The 19,848-nt window shown below is 40.2% G+C and overlaps 1 protein-coding gene across 2 annotated transcripts in view; it reads right to left on the bottom strand.

Moving 5' to 3' along the window:
• Window positions 1-11,754: 11,754 nt before the first annotated feature.
• VPS41 (VPS41 subunit of HOPS complex) overlaps window positions 11,755-19,848 on the bottom strand; it is a 122,543-nt gene continuing 114,449 nt past the window's right edge. For both annotated transcript variants that reach the window (XM_069007822.1, XM_069007821.1), the window contains exons 26-29: window positions 18,257-18,356; window positions 17,417-17,461; window positions 15,900-15,979; window positions 11,755-14,318 (exon numbers count right to left, since the gene is read on the bottom strand). In XM_069007822.1, the coding sequence (XP_068863923.1) occupies window positions 14,238-14,318; window positions 15,900-15,979; window positions 17,417-17,461; window positions 18,257-18,356 (306 nt within the window). In that variant the 3' untranslated portion in view covers window positions 11,755-14,237. The remainder of the gene's footprint in view (window positions 14,319-15,899; window positions 15,980-17,416; window positions 17,462-18,256; window positions 18,357-19,848) is intronic.

Here is a 19,848-nt window from a genome sequence, read left to right as displayed (position 1 = left end):
TCGCAAAAGCAGCTGTTGCAGCTGCCGGAGACACTCTGCCGTGCAGGGCACGCCGGGCCCACGCTACCCGCGAGAGACGCTCCCAACCCAGAGCCAGCGGAGGTGGCGGCGGTCGTGGTGTCAGCGACCGGCACCGCGCCAGCGTCCCAGCCGCCAGTGGAGCTGAGACCGGCGAAAGAAGCGGCGGTCGCGGAGGCCGTGCCCCGGCCGCCGGTGGCTCTGGGTGCTACCGTGGCACAGGAGACAGCGGTGGCTCCGGGCGCTGTCGCAGCACCGGAGACGGCCGCAGCAGCCCCAGCGCCGGATCAGTCGAAACCGCCTGAGATTGCATCCTCAACAGCGGCTGAGGTTCAAACCCCTGCACAGCCAGCTGCAGCCACTGCTGTCAGTTTATCTTCTGGTCGGTCGATTCTTCCCCGCCCACCTCTGTTCGTTCACAGCTCCTCAAAGCTGCTCATACCCGACGATTCATTCTCAGGCAGCGAGGCAGAGGAGGCTTTGGCCCCGGGGCGTAAAGCCGCTGCAGCCGGGCAGCGAAAGAAAAGGCTGCTCCAGTCTCGCCCCTGGACCTTCCTGGACTGCACTGTGACAGTGTGTCCAAGACACGACAACTGTTTCTGGGAGGCACTTAAGATGCGGGCTCTGGAGGAAGGCGATTGGGATTTATTGGAAACACTGGGGATGCCAAGCAGAGTTGAGGATTCTGAGAGTAATCAGGAAGCTGTTACACTGCATCCACAGGCTGTGCCAGTGGTTCAGGATGGCAGTGACTCCCTCAAAGGGGAGATTCAAGTTTTCCCACTGTATAAGGCTCTCCCAAATTCAGGCCAGCATGATAAGCATGAGGTAATGGCTTGGAAGGTTGCACAGGATCTGCAATTCAAAGTTGCACAATATGGGCTCAGTTCTGCTGAGGTTATGCAAATAATAAGGGAGATAAATACAGATTTGCTTGCTCCATTTGGTATCAGGCACTTAGGTCAAATCCTATTTCAACCTGTACAATGTGCACCTTTTGAGAATACCTGGAGAAAGCTGGCCAACAAGACTGCATTAGGGAATATGCAGCTCCCTGCTGAGGACCCTAGACGTCCAGTGGGGATGGATGCTCTTATGGGACTGGTCCCTTCTCTGATCCCAGTCTCCGGGGTACCTTTCCCCCTAGCGTCCTGCAGCAAGCTCAACAGGTCGGCATGGCGGCCCTGTTGAAAACAATAGAGCTGTCTGCTCCTAGAAAGCGATATACTGAAATAATTCAAGGGAGATCACAGTCATACCTCTCTTTTGTGCAGAAGGTCACTGCTTCTCTCGAGAAGCAGGTTGACGATAACAGGTTAAGACAGATCTTGTTAAAGTAGTTAGCGAGAGATAACGCAAACGAGGAGTGCAGAAAAATCATAGATGCCTTACCAGGGGACCCTAAAATCACAGACATGTTTGAGGCCTGCTCTAAGGTGGGATCTGGGAACCAGAAAAGGTCTGCTTTGGCTGCGTTCCTGCAGCCTGTTCACGCATCTTCTGGTCATGAACCAAAGCAATCCAAACATGCGAAAAAACGGAAACGGCCTAAGCCAAGCCAAAAAGAGAACACAGGAATCCCCCAGTGCAAGAGGTGTGGCAGGCCAGGGCATTGCTCGGACTGTTGTAGATCCCAGACTCATGCCGATGGTCGGCCTTTGTCGGGAAACTTCCGCCAGGGTGCAAGGAGGGGTAATTGCTCTCCGATGCAGTCGCTCCCCCAGAGAGTGGCACAGGTACAGGCACAGGCCTACCCAGCCACCCTAGAGACAGCACCCAGGGATCAGACGGCACCCAGGGATCAGACGGTTTTGATGTCCACACCACAGCCGCAGTCATCTTAGACTCTAGCGGTATTTATAAGGTTCCCTTGGATGCATATGGACCCCTAGCCCAGGGACCCAGTGCGATGCTGGTGGGAAAACCTGATGTTGCCCATCAAGGAATCTTAGTGCACTCAGGAGTTATTGATGCTGACTTTACAGGTCAGATTCATGCTATGGTCTCCACGCAAAAACCCCGTCACTATTCCTGAAAAGACCTGCCTTGCTAAATTAGTGCCTTTTAAGTCTTGTGTCCCCAGGATAGAACAACAAACTCACAGAGATAGCGGCAGTGGATCTACAGGACTTCCGCAGGCCTTCTGGACTGCAGACATCTCTGACCAAAGGCCACAGATGACATGTACCCTGATCCTGCCGAACGCCCCTTCACCCCGGACTCAGCTTCGAGGTTTGATTGATACGGGTGCTGATGTAACTATCATCTCCTTCTCTGCATGGCTTCCCTCATGGCCTTTAGCCCCTGTGGGATCGGCCATCGCAGGATTAGGAGGAACCACACAGAGCTATTTAAGCGAACAGCCTGTGATGGTGAGGGACCCAGAGGGGCACACAGCTACAATTAGGCCTTATGTTACTACCACTTCCCTTAACCTTTGGGGACAGGACGTGTTGGCAGCTTGGGGGGTACAGATTGGGACAAATTTTTGATAGGGGTCACTGTGCGTGAGGGCGCACAGTATCGTACACTGCCTTTGCGGTGGCTGACTAACACACCAATCTTTGAGCCACAGTGGCCCCTACCAAAGGAGAAGTTAGGCGCCCTTCATCATCTGGTTCAGGAACAGCTACAACAGGGGCACCTTGAACCTTCTACTAGCCCCTGGAACACTCCTGTTTTCGTAATTAAGAAGAAATCAGGGAAATGGAGACTGTTACAGGATCTCTGGAAAGTTAATGCAGTAATGGAAGGTATGGGGGCATTGCAGCCTGGCATGCCCTCTCCCACCATGATTCCAACGAGGTAGGACATCCTGATCATTGATTTGAAGGATTGCTTTTTCACAATTCCTTTGCATTCTAATGACAAACCAAAATGTGCCTTTACTGTGTCTGCCATTAACAATGCTGAACCTGCTAAGAGATACCAATGGAAAATCCTCCCTCAAGGGATGAGGAGCAGCCCAATTATCTGTCAATGGTATGTTGCCCAAGCTTTATCCGGAGTTCGCAAGTAGTTTCCTGATGCACGCTGCTACCATTACATGGATGATATCCTGGTGGCAGCGTCCACTCGGGACAAGCTGCTGAGAATACAGCCTCAGCTGCTTGCTGCTCTGCATGCCTATGGATTAGAGGTAGCTCTGGAGAAAGTTCAACAGCATCCTCCTTGGAAATATTTAGGAGTAAAAATTTTGGACCAAACTATCCAACGCCAAGAGGTGCAATTCCCAGATTCGATTAAAACCTTGAATGACGCTCAGAAGCTGCTGGGTGTCGTCAATTGGTTAGGACCTTATTTAGGTCTAACCACAAAGCAACTTTCTCTGCTTTTTAATATTTTAAAGGGGGACCCCGATCTGAATTCACCTTGGGAGTTGACTCTGGAAGTGCGACGAGCGCTGCAGGAGGTCCAATGGGCTGTTTCCGCTCGTCAGGTTCATCGAGTGGATCCCGCCATTGCTATCACTGTTTTCATTACTATTCCAGACCTCCATCCTACAGCTATCATTGGCCAGTGGAATGCACAATGGCCTGATCCTCTGCATATCCTAGGACGGGTCTTTTTGCCTCACCAGCCAAAAAGGACTGTGACCACAAGTGTTTGAATTGGTCGCTTCTCTGATAATCAAATGCCGCCAATGGTGTTTGTAACTGATGGCAGCGGATCCTGCAGTAATTGTCATTCCAGTCTCGAGGGAATACTTTGAGTGGAGCCTTATCCATAGTGCTCCTTTGCAACGTGCGCTGCAAAACTTTTCAGGGCAGATCACTTACCATCTGCCCAGCCATAAATTACTGCAGTTGGCAAAATCGACCGTGCTTTCCTTGTGGCCGAGAAATAGTTGAGTGCCAGTGCAAGGACCCACCGTCTTTACGGATGGTTCAGGGAAAACTGGGAAAGCCATCGTTACCTGGAAGGAGGGATCGGAATGGCAGGTGCTGAAGGAACACGAGTCAGGCTCTGCTCAGTTAGTTGAATTAAGGGCTGTTACCATGGCTTTTGAGCGATTCTCACAGATACCTTTGAATTTGGTTACTGACTGCTTACGTAGCAGATATCACCCAACGCTTAGATTGTTCATTTCTGAAGGAGGTGAACAATGCGGCTCTGTTTTCACTATTACTAACCTTGTGGTCTGCAATTCAGGCTCGAGTGCATCCGTACTACATTCTGCACATTCAAAGCCACACCGATTCACCAGGTTTTCTAACTGAAGGCAATGCCAGGGCTGACATGCTGGCCAACCCTGCGTGAGTAGGGCCTCAGGCTGACAAAATTGCACAAGCCAAGGCATCGCACGGTTTCTTCCATCAAAGTGCACATACCCTGCAGAAGCAGTTTCATTTAACGCCAACCGAAGCGCGTGACATTGTCAGCGCTTGTGCTGACTGTCACGGAAAAGGACTGTGCCTTTGCCACGGGGGTAAACCCCAGAGCCCTCAAAGCCTTGCAGCTTTGGCAAATGGATGTAACTCCCATCCCTGAATTTGGCTGGCTTAAATATGTGGATATGTCTATTGACACTTTCTCCTCAGCTGTTTGGGCTTCTGCTCACACTGGAGAGAAGGGCTGTGATGTCATTGCCCATTGGAAATTGGCTTTCTCGGCCCTGGGCGTGCCGGCTATTGCAAAGACCGATAATGGTCCTTACTATGCCTTGGAGAAGACGCAGCAGTTCTTGGACCTATGGGGTGTAGACCATACCTTTGGTATCCCACATTCTCCTACTGGCCAAGCCATTGTCAAACGCACTCATGGTACCTTGAAGCGTGTTTTGGAAAAACAAAAAGGGGAATGCATGGAGAAACCCCACAGAGCCAACTAGTAAAAGCTTTGTATACAATTAATCACCTTACAGTACCACAGAATTCAAATAATCCTGTTATTCTGAATCATTTTCTCTCATCGCAGTCTTCAGGTGAGACACAACTGCCCCGGGCACAAGTCTGGGTACGGAATTTACTTACTAACCATTGGGAAAGCCCGCATGAGCTTATCGTTTGGGGTCGTGGGTAGTCCTCCTCCTTTTGTGCTCCTTGATGAGGTGCTTTGAGGGATAGTGTTTTGTAGCACTGAAACTGGGGTTTTCTTATGATGCTCCATTGCGATTTACACAGGCATGTCTGAAGTCTGACAGTGTTACTGCTCTTTCTGTCCCTGACTCCTTGCACTCTCTGCTACCACATGGGTCAAGTGTCTCACAGTATATCCCTATTATTATGCTTCATATTCAGGCACAATGTTGAGGTCATTGCTGATTCTTTGTTACCTTTTGATAGTATTCATTTATTTATTTGATTCCAATTTTCCCTAAACTGTGCCTGCCTTTTGCTCACAAGGTTTTTTCTCTGATATTTCTACATAATTTTAATGTTGGAAACATGGTGTCTTAGTGATACCTCCTTCTCAGCAAAGCCTCAAGCCTGAACTAGATGACCTTCAGCAATCCCTTCCAAACGGCACTTCTATGAACACAGTACATTTTATTCCAAATCTTATGTTATCAAATGACAGATTTTAGTTTTTATTTGTTTGTTTGTTTTTTAATGTTTCCTGTGTGAAATTTATCGAAATCTGTCTTTTTGCTTTACCGAGTTTTTGCAGCTTCACCCTTCGAGTCTTCTGGGTAAAGACTAACAGACTTCCTTGTTAGTTTTTGGTTTAAAACACCCTTAACTTATTTCAGTGACAGAAACTTAATTCCTTACCAGCTTAGGTGGAACACACCTCCCTATAATCACAGAATTCCTTTTTACCACACTGTTTTCTCAAGTATCTTTTGGGACTCTGCCTTTCTAATTTACATGCTTCAGCTACTGGCAATATTCAGAAGTGTTAGATCTAAGTGTTCAGTGCTTCAAATTCCTTTTAGGTTATTTCTCATATGATCATGTCCTGGCAAGTTACTATGAATACTCTTGAGATAATACCGCCATCATCACAATGGACAGAAAGTGAAATAGGAATGTTATTTTTCATTTAGGTTTGGGTTTTCTTTCCCCCCCAAAAGATATACAGAATTTTGCAGTATGCCAGAAGCAAATGATAAGAATGAATCACACCAGAAATTAGTGACCAGTTTTGGATTTCATTTGCTGGGATTCATCCCCAACAAAATAAACAAAATCATCTAATCGTCTGCCACTTTATGAATTGTAAGATAGTAACTGAATGAATAGTAAATGAATTCAGTAACATGGTTTGATTCAATTCAGCATAAAGGCTGGTTGCAGTAACAAAAGAATTGTTTGGGGTGAACTACACAGGGAGAGATGAAGGATTCAGTATCTAGAAAAAACTCTTTAGGAAATCCTGATCATTTAATTTCTTTACCTAATCTCATTGTGCAACACTTGCTATTCATTCTCTAGATCCAATGGCATGAGCCTTCCTAGTATAACCCTTCAATGCAGCATACGGGAAGAAGAAATTAAAAACAGCAACTATCAATACAGCCATATTTCACAGTAGCAACACAAAGTACAATGTCTTTAAATGCCTTTATGAATTTGTTTTAATACTGTTTTGGAAGTATACATTACCAATCAAAAGGGTTTTTACTGTTTCCTAGAATGATAAATTAAAGTCATAAACCTCTTCAGATATGAATCCTATAGATGACCAACAAGTCCCACTACTAAAGTAATGTTGTACTACTTGAATTTAGGCAGCTACAGGCTATCTCATATCCCAGAAGGAAAAATTCCTGATCTGTTTGATTCGATAGTGTTTTTTCATAATGCAGTCTACTATCTAAGGAGGGTCAAATGCCGTTCTCATTTAAGTCAAGGCAAATTTTTCATCAGTTTCAGCAGGAAAACAAACTGGCTCATGTTTCCAAAGCTCCAGCACAGACTTCAGCTATCATTGGTCCTCCCGACATCAGTTTGCAACCTTAGAGCCTCTGATTGCTGAGCTGTCTACATGCATAGATACAGGTGGCTATTGAGCCTGGAGAAGATGCACGTCCAGGCTACTTGCTCTTCAGGCTGTTAACAGTGAGTTCTATCATGAAAAGTAAACCCAGGGGAACAGGCAGGAAATACAACACACCCTATAAAAGCAGAACTTTCACTAAGCTATAGAATGGCTGCAGATGATTTTGTATGGGCTGATGATTGACTTGAGCCCATCATATCTCTGACATCTAGCACAGGCATCACAAGCCTGAATGATTTACAAAAATTGAAAAAAAATATTTTCATGCAAATGAAATCCTCTATACTGATTCTGCTAAGAAATAAAATTTATCCCACCCTTCCCCAAAAAAGGCTTGCCATGTTTTCCTCTTCCTAACACATGCAATGTATTTTCATTCATTCTTCCTTGGTACTTAGAGACAAGTAAGTGTCCAGCTTCATCCTTCATTACCAGTAATGAAAATGTATTATATCTGCTTGTTTTGTTGATGCAAGATTAACAGCTTTAAAGCAGCTTGACATACTCTTGGTATAGACAATGGGGTAACAGAGGAGAGCTGCAAGGGCAGTTGTTTATGTGGGCAAGCAAGACAAGAGAACAGTTATCTTTGAAAGAAAGCAAAAAGGAAAATTTGTGTGCTAGAAACATGCTCAAGTGCAGTTGCATTTTCACCACTAAGGAAGTCAGTGCTGTTTCTGTGAATAACACATTCTGCCCAAGCCAAGCATTTAGGAATATCTGCACTTTGCCTGGGGAACATAATTTAGCCCAAAAGTAGTTTATATTGGCTTCATCTCTGGACTAGACCGCAACATTATAAAATATTCAGGCACAAAGCCTAGAGCATGAAAAAATGTTCTTGATTATCTTTGAAAGACCATGTCAATCAGAAGGGGTTTCTGAAGAGTGGAAAAAAGTAAATCTCACTCTTCAAGGCTCTAGTTCTCATTTTAACCATATCATCAGCTTTAGAGAGCAAGAAGTAGGATCTGGAATACCACAGGCTTGTTAGACTCAATCAATCCCTGGGAAGGTGATGGAGCAACCTGGAGCAGGGGAACTGGATTAGATGATCTTGAAATCTTGAAAATTAGATGATCCCTTCCTATCTCAATGATTCTCTTGGCACCACTGAAAATGTTGTCCTGGAAAGTTTGCCTCTGAAGGAAAATGTTTTCCTTAGCTTGACACCAGGCAATGAACTCCCCCAGGAACTAAGGATGAACAAAGACCTGTATATCCCACAGGATATACGAAGTACATACTTTAACACATAAACAGCACAGTGTGTTTGCAGATAATGACTGAAAATCACTACACAATTAAAAAAAGCACTCACTCCAATGCACATATTCAGAGGGGAGTGGTGAGTGGAGAAGGGTAGAAGGAGAAAAGAGAGAAAGAATGATTATGAAATAATGTAAATGGAACATACTCCCCTTAGCATGTCACTGGGAAGTTTTTTGATACTGCAGAGAGAATGAAAAGTCTGCATAGCATAGAACTAAGTTATGCCAGAAATGTATTCTTGGCTCAAATGTTCAGGGAAACACAGGGAAAATGCTTCCCAGCTTTGGCTTTGCTTAACTAAAGGTCTTCATGATTTTGAAGACATTCCAGATGAAGACTCAATAGAGACACACTAGAGTTGGACACACTGAAAAGTGCTTCAGTCATTCTTGTGCCAGCATGTGTGAAAATAGCTGCTACTGAATGGGTTCTACACAATAAAAACACTATTGTCATCTGCACCTTCCAATGCTACTACTTCATTGTAAACACAAAATGATAAAATGTGAGACAATTACTCATTTTTAAGAACATTCCACTTAAACAGATATTTTAAAAATCCACAACTTATTTATTGTGGCTCCCATCCATCACTCTCACCAGAAACAGATAAATTTGTATCCTATGTGAACACTGTTTGGAACATGTCATCCAGCTGACATCTTTCTAAATGTCACAGCTATCAGACACCAAGATATCATTACCTTGTCAACCTACCTGGACTTAAATCCTACTGGGATCTGACTAAAAGCAAAGGGAGAAAAACCCTATCAACAATTCAATTGCCCTCTGCAGCTCTGGCCACTTCCTAGCCCTTAATTACAGTACTACACCTCCACCTCTGGCAGCTTCTTCAGGCTGGAGGGGTATCAGCCTCCACTCAGCACATTTCTGACTCCTGCATCATGACCAGTCCTAAGCACAATCCAGGAGTAGATGCCACTGGCAGCCTTGTCCATCCAGATGACAGAGTCCCAAGTGAATGGTGCAGTCAGAACATACCAGAACCCCTAAGATCTGCTGTATTGCAAAAGCTTATTATGATTCCCATTTCTGGAAGGCTTTTAAGGCTAAATTTAGGTCATTCCCACTATGACTCATTGACTTCTCTTAGAACTTCTCACACACTCTATTCTGTTCTACATTTGATGCCTCAGACACTTCAGATGTCCTGTCTTCTGCATAATTTAATATTTGATTACAGTAAAAGAAAGCATACATTGTCTTGAAGAACAGAAAAAACATCATCTAGGGATATTTCTAATGCCAAAAGTAAATTAATCTTTCATGGCCCAATAGAATAGGAAGACAGTCCCAAAAGTATATAATTAAAGAGTCATTCTCTAAATGAGGTACTTCTTTTCTTACAAGTCTTGTTTAAATTGTTTTGGAAGTACAGCAGTTGATTTATAGCAAGTATTTGGCAAAGATGCACTCAAGGGGGAAGCTTTCTAGAGAGGAAAAGACCCTGATGTTACGTCTAGTATTTATAAACAAGGGTAAAACTTACACTGCCTGAATAACAGGCCAGAATTGTACAACGCAGAGGGAAAACTGGCTTCTCAGAGAGATTTTTCTCATTCAGATAATCCCCTTTGTTCAGCATTAGGTTAAGAATTTTCCTGCAAGTAGTTTTCCAAACTGCTATCAAGTAAGATAGGCAGGGACCAGTGCAACCAGCCTGCAGAGATGACACTGTATTTCCAAGGTGACTAAAGACAAACAATACTTGAATGCTAAATCACAATATTTCAGAAGCAGGAAATCCACCATGACTTTTTATTTAAGAGATTATTTCCAGTTCTCTTGAACTACAGTCAGGACTCTACTCAGCAAGCAGAAAACCATTGTGGTAGTGTACTCAATAGCAAAGAGTAAAACTGTGCCTGCTTAAAAGATTCCAGCTGAATAAACATTAAGCCTAAGATGGAAAGTGATTAAATTCCCTACGATGAACACTTGCTAGACCAACCTGTGAATTCTATACAGAATATTGAAAGTGTCTACCCAATTATCAGCCAAAATGTAGAAAAACATATTGCAGCATAGTCTTTTACTAAAAACACATTTTGAAACGTAACAGACAACTTGCTATTTCTTGTTAGTTGCTTTACAGTAGTGCTTGACAAATCCTTGGCAGTAACTGTCCATGAAAACAGTTATTCTAAATATGATATGGATCCAAAATATCGTATTTTGATATGGATCCATGGAATATGATACCATATGGAATATGATATGGATCCAAAAACAGGGAAGCAAGCAACTAATTTTGTCTTTGCTCTTGCTCTGTAACACAAGACCAGTGTCAGACACTGAACTTATTCATGTTCCAACACTAATACCCAATGTGTTCAAGGTTTCCTGTAGTGCAGCTATAGGGGACATACCTTTGTATATAGAACGTCTTGAAGGATTAACTGACCCACTGAATCATGTCAGGGTGGGCAGCAGACTCTTGCCCACCACATACAGCTGATTGAACGTATCACTGATCCAGTAGAACAATTAACCTCTCCTTTTGCAGAAGTCAACCTTTATCCTGACGCTGTCCACTTTACCTGAGCTCTCAGCAGGACTAAATAGCCTCATGCTCAGCAGGCACCTCTAGCTCCCCATCTCTTGGGCCCCCCAAAATCTTCAGTGTATCCCAATATTTTCACCAAGCCTATCACATAGCATTGAGGGTTTAAAATAATGAAACAAGGAGAGATGAGAAAAATCATCCAAAGACTCACTTTTAGCCTGTCACAGGATGAGTGGGAGCTTTAAAGAAGCCCTGCCTTAGCCTCAGATTTTGACAACAGTTTAAATTTAAGAAATCACTTTGGCCCGCAAGTTCTAAGGATGGCAGATCAGGTCTATTTATAAAAATGAATTTTTTATTAAACAGACAAGAGATAACAGATGAAACATCTTACTCAGAATTACTTACTACACAGTATAAAAGAACTACTAATAGATTACAGCATAACATGTTAACACTGCACTATATCAAGGTGTACCTATAATTAAGCTAGCAAAAGAAATAGGAGTCGAATGTAACTTACCACTGAAATAATGTACACAGATTCCTTTATTTAACCCCGGGGGAATAACTGCAAAGCAGGCATCCCTACTCATGGGAAAAGCTCCCATACATTTTCAGGAAAATGTATAGAAGATTTATGCTTTGTTAAAGTTTGGTGAGGTTTTCATAGTTTGTAAAGTGAGTGTCTGTCAGTCAGACAACTTACCGGGCCAGATCTCACTTCAACAGCGAGATGTTTATCGGCAGTTGGGAGATTCCAGACCAGTGTTAACTCCATGGCACCAAAATAACTCACTACAAGACAGCTTGTCTTGTTTGAGTTATCTGACTGGTTAATGAGATAAGTTCTTGTGGGGGTGAGATGTCCTGCTACAAACCAAAATAGTTTTCTGTCTTTTGATATGACAAACCAGTATGTACTTACTTGATCCATCACAAATCCTTTCAGCTGGTTTCATTGGTCAAGAACTCACAGAGAATGGGATATATCAGAGAAAAAAAAGCTTTTAAGTTTATTTTAAGTTTACCTTAGAAGTACAAGAACTTTGACATCTGAAGTAAGTGCTGGTGAAACTGATTAAGTGCTACTCTACTTTTCTGAAAGGCTCTGCAACTTTACAGTTATTTCTTGGGCAAAATTATTCTTCAGAAGAAAAGCTCTTGGGTAGCTGAATATTTTAGACTCCAACATCAGTTGTTTTCTATGGTGTAAAGGCTTCTTAGGAAGAAGAGTGAATCAAAGTCAGGTCTGTACATTTCTTGCTGAATCTTAATGAGCAAATTTGGACTTCAGGAACATGAAGAGGGTAGTCCCTGAAGCTCAAATGAAAGGAGCTTTGGATTTAGAGAAGATTTTGATTAGATTTTCATAGAGTGATTTAAAATTACTTGCATAATGCAAAGAATATGCCAGGGTATAATGCAGTATTGCTGATGATGGCAGACTAGCAAACTGAGTCACAGAATGCTCAAATGCTTTAGGGAATTTAAGGCCAAGCTGAAGTAAAAAATACACCTTTTTGAAATTATCACATAACTCTAAGCTACAGGACACTTTGCCATATACATGTATAGAAGTAATTTGACTTTTTCCTCCTGTAAGCTGACAGCTTATTGCATTCTTAGGATAGAATATAGAAAAGCTGCTTAAAGCTACTGAAGAAGGGGGGTTTAAAAAAGTTTTTAAACTTTTACAGGCATGGCATGCAATAACTTAAACATCATGGTGAAACAACCCTTGAGCTCACTGCAGCATTTAATTTACTAGGAATCTAAGCAGCTTTCCTGATCAGTATAGTGAAGAATGGATAAACAAACAATATACCTGAGAATGTGTACTAGCTGCTGAAAACGAACAGCTGCAAAGCCAGGCACTAATTCTTATGAGTGAAGTTTGACGTGTGCAGACTATGCTCAGCACTACAAACCTCCTATCCTTACGTTATGCCACCTACTCCATGTTCATTAATAATTTGCACCATTTAAAAATTTTTCCTCAGCTGTCTGTATTAACACAACAGATTACTATGCTTTTAAGAGATCTATTCTTTTAATGATTGTTTTGCCTATGTAATCATGCAGAGTAAATCCTAGCATTTCTAAACACATAAAATTTTATTCTAGTATTATACAGATCTGCACAGTGGACAACAAAAAATCATTATTCAGATTGCAAGACCAATTGCCCAGAGGATTTTAAAAGAGTATTATGAGTATACATAAACCAGAAATCCAAGTTTCCACAGTAAAAATTATTTTAAAGTGTACTTACATGGGAATAAGGTACAGAAGAAGGTATTTTATTAGAGGTACTGTATTTTCCAGTTTTACAGATAGACCGCAGTATCCCTATACCATTGTTTTAGAACTTAGTATGTTAACTTGTTTAAACTGTACAATTTGATGGCAAAACAATGTATTTTTATTTTCAAACCCAAGTTATTAAAAAGCACAAAGATAACTGGGGAGTTCTGATTTACTTTTCTTAAGGAACAGATGCTTATATTGAATTTAGTCAGCATATATTATAAACAGATTACATTACTGTGAAGACATTCTGAAAGATCACTTCCTTTGGATCAACAAAACAGAATGCAGTTCAAATGAAAATATGGTCTTGTTAACATCCAATTGACTTAACTTAGCTGTTTATTTTCTAAAGCCAAAAGAAACTTCTAGAGATCTTACCTTTGAAAGGTCAGATATACTTTTTTTCCTTGCACTTAAATGAAATCATACACTTCAACCACACATAAAATAAGCATAAAGACCTACTGCTGACATTTAAAAATACAGTTTCTGGATGAGTTGAACATGAGAAAAGCTCACTTTAAACTATTGCATTGTGAAGATGAATTGAGAAATCAACCAGTTTCTAATGAACTATGAATGTGTAACCAAGGCAAATTGCCAATGTATGGAATTCGTGGTTAAGAAATTTGTTAACTGAAGATATGAGCTGGCACACAGACAACTTCAAGTTCTGAAGCAATTCCACTGAAAGGAGTCAGACTCCTATGGGTCTCAAGGTAAACAGGTTCCTAATAGACTAAATCAGGACTGAAGTAGTCTGGTGAGCTGAATTCATGGCAATACATTTTTCTTTACAATATCTAACCATAAGTCTGATGTGGATCCAAACTGTAAAGCACATTAACTGATAGCAAACACAACTCTCTAAATTGTATGGGTTTTTTCTTCCCATCTTATTTTTTTTTCTGTTCCAGTATGAAGTAACAAGCTGAGCAAAGGAACCATGACATATGAATTGCATAACAAAGACCTACCAGAGAAAGGTTTTCACATTTTTTCTTTCCCCAAAATATTCAATAAACAGGATAAATTACAGGAACCACTTTTAAATCACAATCAAAATTACATACAGAAATGATGTCTAATGGAAAAATACAGTGGCTCTGTATGGTCCTAACAGATCTGGTGTCACTGACTGACATGGAGAACTAGGTAACTGCTATTTCTTCATCTCCAGGATTGCACTTCCTGGCCCCCGGTGTTTGGCACTACATATATTGCAGAACTGGACAGAAGATACCTAAATCAAAAAAAGAAAACAGGAAACTCTCAGAGAAATGTAGCCACATCAGAATGTGTGAAGATGAATGAAAAGTGCTAATGCCCTTCTCAAAATTACTGCTCACAGTCAGGCTGTTCCCTGTCAACATAGTCATGGACAGGTGAGGAAGGACAATATAGAAAAACATAGTAAGGCAGGCTGTTTTGGAGCCAGAGGGTACAACTCGCCACTCACTCCAAGGGCATTACCACCACCTGCCAGAAGAGTAAGGTCAAATTTCCTCCACACCAAAAATGAAAAGTACACAGTAAAAAGCATCACTGATTATCTTAATATATAAAGACGAGAGTAAAGTCACTTGGTCAGCTCCAATAACCACTGGATGCCTTAGTCACACCTCTGTCTTTGGACAGTGCTCCACAGATTTCTGACAAGTGAGATCAGGGCCCAAATACTGTCATTTCACATCAAATACGTATTTATTGTTGCTCTGTGTTTAGCTCTGTGTGTTTTGTGCATGCACTATTTTCCTTTCAGTATGTCACCAATAACCAAATATCAATAACATGACTGATCACCTAAGGTCACAAAATACAATATAACAGAGGAAATTTGGCTCCTTCACATGCAGACACCCATGTATTCACACATACTGTCTATTAATAAATATCATATTATATCAGTGTAACATTTAAAAATCCCACCTAACCAGTTTCTGGCCCCAGAAAACTGAGAATGCTAGATAAATTTTAAATTATTTCTCACAATAAAATTTGGGGTAAATATTGAAGAAATATTTACTATTTGGGCTTTCTCATACAAATGATCTAATACATTAAGCTTTTCATAACATATTTAAGTATACATGCTGTACCATATGGCTGCAAGCACTTTGTTTACTTACAGAAGAAGTGATTCACTAAAGCTATTTTTTCACTACATGTAAATTTTCAGAGACAGATACAGAATCTTAAAAACTTAAATTTAATTTTCTATGTGATTTTGTTACCATTTGAATGATTTAGTTCCTAAATTTAAACCCTGTTATATCTAGAAGTTATTTTTTGCTTTGTGTTAATTGAAAAAACCAACCAACCATCCCAAAAACTTATAAAGAAAAACATGTTTTGACCATAAGGATGATTACAAAGATACTTAAACATTCACTCTGAAATGACTGATTTTTGTCTTCCAGGTCAGAATCATTTAATATGGTTCACTTGAGAAAATACCTTTATTCTTGTCTTTGAGTATGTTTAATTAAAGTAAAAGCTGGAATGGAAAATAATTAATTAAAAAATTAGACAGACTGTATTCCCTGTATGTCTCAGAGCTGGATTACATATTCAGGTTGCAGAAAGTGATAAAATACTGTTCAAACAGCAGTGATTTCTTTCCACATTGGATGAACTTTAGTGGCCGGGTCCTTAAATTCCCTTTCCTTAGTGACATACTACTATGTGGTATCATCTCAAGTTATTACTGTAATCATATCATTCCTCATAGACCCATGTCCTATCCCACAGCTAAGGACAAAAGAAAAAAATATATCACTGTATCTTCAGCAAAGGTGTCAGACATATTAAGCTGATTTCTTACTGTGTTAGGTACAGGTAGGCACTCTTTGTGAAACATGTGTCTGCAGTGGAACACTACCACATTGAAGGACTTGGATGCATCTGGGAAACAGAAAAATAAATTCATTCAACAGGGCGATTAAACAAATGATCTAGTGGCTACAGCAATATATGCCCACATTCTATGATACACAGAGAAACTTTGAGTAACATCTCTCAAAATCATTTCCAAATTATTCTGGCTCATTCACAGAAACCATGAAGAGTGATGGCTTCAGGTAATGTATACCAGTGATGGAGTTACAAAACAATTTTATTCCGTGGCTTAAATGCTGTATACCCTTCCACCAGGAATTTTTCATGTCAATAAATGCTACATGCTAAATTTGGGCAGGGAGAACAGTAAACTACCACCAAATAATTCAGCTGCTTTGAAGAAAAGTCAGCAGAAAAATTCTTGCACTACTGTGAAAAGAACCAGAATACTGAGCAGTTCTAGTGCCTGCACTGCACGGCATGATCCTGAAATTTGGCAGCAGGCTGCCTAGGTGCATGATGTGGGTTTTCATTCCCACATGAATATTTAGCCAAATTAGAACCCTAAATACAACATCCACATATCTAAAGAATAACCACCTTATTCATGAACATCATTCACATTCTACTTTGGCTCTTTTTTTCTTCAACACACATACCTCAAAGCACTAGCACATTCAACTCTGCCAGGTTTTCCTGTTCTGTATATTGCTGCACATGATCCCAGTATAGTTGTTTTTATTTATTTATTTAAGTGAAAAATAGTAGAAACCAGATAAACTGTAACTGATTATATCGGGTTATTAACATTTAGAAAACAAACAAATGTCTGTACATATGCTTTGTCTTATATATTCTTGTTTGAACATGCCACGACAGATATTCTCTTAGTAAAATTACTTCTTTTTAAGACACCCAACAACTACATTGATATTTCTGGACTATAGTTGCCTTGCAGCACATACATCTCCAAAATAACATTCTGAATTTCTAGTTTCAAAACTAACTTTAGAATGTGTTTTAAAGCTAGTCGGTTTTAAGATGTTTCAAACATGGCAGCCATGACTGAAGCCAAGAACTCTCCACCATTCAGACAAAAAGTACATTCCATAAAATTTTATAATCTACAAGTTCAGTCTAAATCATCAGAGGAGGACAAGATTTGGTGGCAGCAGCTTAGTTTTGTGGTTCAAATAATCTTTGAGAATACGTATGTTGATGGAATTAAAAGTTGCCTTGAATTCCATGTATTCAAAACAGAAAATAAGGAAGTCAAAGGTGAATAAAAAAAGAGTATCTGGGTTTACTGCAACAAAAAATGTCCAATTAGACTCCACTTCCATGTCACAATTCAAAAGCAAGCTTTGCATAGGAGATTGAAATTTATACAGTGATCACCAAGGGAGATTACACATTTTTATGAATAAATGCAAACCGTAGCTCCTCTTAAAATATTAATTTAAAAATTTACAACCTCTTTATTTTTCTAGAAAAGCATCCTACCTGAAGGAAGTATTGGAGACAGACATGATTCACAGATATTCTCCTCTGAAAAACAAAACAAAAGAAAACTAAGAACAGCTTTGTTAACAAACTCCATGTTTACTTTTTTATAAAGCAGCCATGAACATAATGCCATTACAGAAATGGAGCTTGGTCTTAAAGCATTTACTTAAGATGCCTAACAGAATCTACTAAAAATTGAAGAGCAATATTGAAGTAGCATTTCTAACAACAACATGATAAATATTTAGATCTGATGATGGCAGAACTGCAGGATTAAGGCTGCTTAGGATCAGTGCTGTAGAGACAAAACACAAACTGAAAAAAAGGAGCATGGGATGGGTGGCCGTTAACTCTGCAGCATTTTGGAGCAGAAGCTCTGGTACTCTGTCCTGTCAGCTTTTGTCTCTTGCTATTAACACTCAGCTAGTGTGAATTACAGTGCTGCTCACATGCATCTTTAGCACCGTGCAAAATATTTTCAACTGTTTCTGACAACCACCTTGTATCTTTTGCTTTGGCTGCAGATTATTATTATCTGACTGTCCATGTTAGCACCAAACAACATTTTCGCCTTTACAGACAAACTGCAGGACACAATACATTACTGGCTTTGCAGAGATTGATCAAGAGAAACAGCTGCATGCTGGGTCTTGTAGTTTTTGAGATACAAGTAATTCCTTTGCAAAGGGGAAAAGCAACTAGTATCCTACCACACTCTACAGATAAGGTAAAAAAACTCAGGCTTTTGGGCAGCTTCCAAAGCAGACAGTCAGGGGGTAAATAAACCAAGCAATAGTCTTAAAACCTTGAAAGTCATCATGTTTCCTCTGTACCCACCATCCACTAGGACACCCTTCATCTGAGTTCGATGCATTTTCTTCAATAAAGAAAGAGAATCAGCAACGAGTATCTTTTTGCAACCTTCCCGCAGCAAGATCTGTTGGTGCAAAGAACATAAAAGACAGTGGTTGTTGAACAGATGGGCATATCAACTATCTTGACAAATCCCCACTGTGTTTCTCTGCTGCCACAGTGAGTGTAAGGAATGTTTAAGACTTTTCAAGGTATTACAAAGGAGGCAAAGGAGGAACCTATTGTTGCCATCACCTCTACCTAAATGAAAAGTCCACAATAAAAAAACCCAAAACCCCACAAAACAAGAACAAATGTCAGGAAATAAAATCCTTTACAAAGATACTGTTATCATAAATTATGAACATCTTTCTATGAGATGGTGTTAATAAATTACAACAGTAAGGAATTTATACAGTGCCCTCAGAATTAATTTCCAAACCATTTCAAAACAACTTCTATGTATATCTTTCCTGTCTTCTTCAGAAAAGATATTTGATAATCATAAAACCTTTGTAAACACAGCAATTCAAAATATATTTTGTTCCAACATATATCCTGCTGAGGTGTCATTTAATAAGCAGTATTAAATGTCCGTGCAACTAATCAAAGGTCCCTAGTTCATTCCTCCTTAGCAAAAGTCTCAGCTTCCTTTTGACTTATTTGGTATTTTTCATTAGATTGACTTGTCATTGCCTGAAACTGTTTTGAAACACAGAAGAAGCAAGGGCATAAAAATTATACAGAGCCTTATTTCATAATACTTAATGAAGCAAGTATGGAAATATGACAAACCCAAGTAAGTATTTTGGAATTTTTTCTTTCTCCTCCCAAACTGATGTTTGGAAATTTGTTTTCCAAGACAACAATTCCTTTGAAAAGTGCTTTCCAAAGATACTCACAGTCAATTATAATGTGACCAACCCTATTAAAAGAGAGGTATAAAGAAGCAATGTTCCTTCCTTTCTTCTGATCATTTGTATCACAGGAAATATTGAGCATTCTAAGACAGTGCAAATACCTAAGAAGAAATACAATAATAGATTTTATAGCCATGTGGACACTGTCCAAAACTCTACCTTTTTACACACACATTGTAGAGTAATAAGGCCACACTGCTAAGAATGACATGCAGATAAGACCGCAAATCTGAAGTACATTAAAAAATTAACACTGAGTAACACTATGAGCATTTAAAATTGGGCATATCAATGGGTGAATGACAGTTTTCCAGTGTTAGAGACATTGAGCTATAAAACATTTCAGAGCACCAGCAACTGAATGCAGATCTACAAGACAAACACTTAGAAAATTAATCATTTTTATCTGTTGATAATCTCAGGAACAATCTGGCTATATCTTTCCCCTGCCAACTTTATCCAAAGGCAACAAAGAATGTAAAATTTTGTTCTAAATAAAGAAAAATGTTGCAAGGTTTGAAAAAAAACCCAAGAAACTTTTAGCAAGGACAACTGAATGAGACTGTTTCAGAAAGACAGATGAAACCCCCCCCATGCTGAAGTAAAAGGAGTAAAACAAGCATAGAGTCATAGAATATCCTGATCTGGATGGAACCC

Source organism: Aphelocoma coerulescens, chromosome 2, assembly GCF_041296385.1.
Source record: "Aphelocoma coerulescens isolate FSJ_1873_10779 chromosome 2, UR_Acoe_1.0, whole genome shotgun sequence".
Taxonomy (NCBI): Eukaryota; Metazoa; Chordata; class Aves; order Passeriformes; family Corvidae; genus Aphelocoma; species Aphelocoma coerulescens.
The sequence above is the reverse complement of the archived record's forward strand: the minus strand, read 5'-3'. Positions and strand labels throughout refer to the sequence as shown.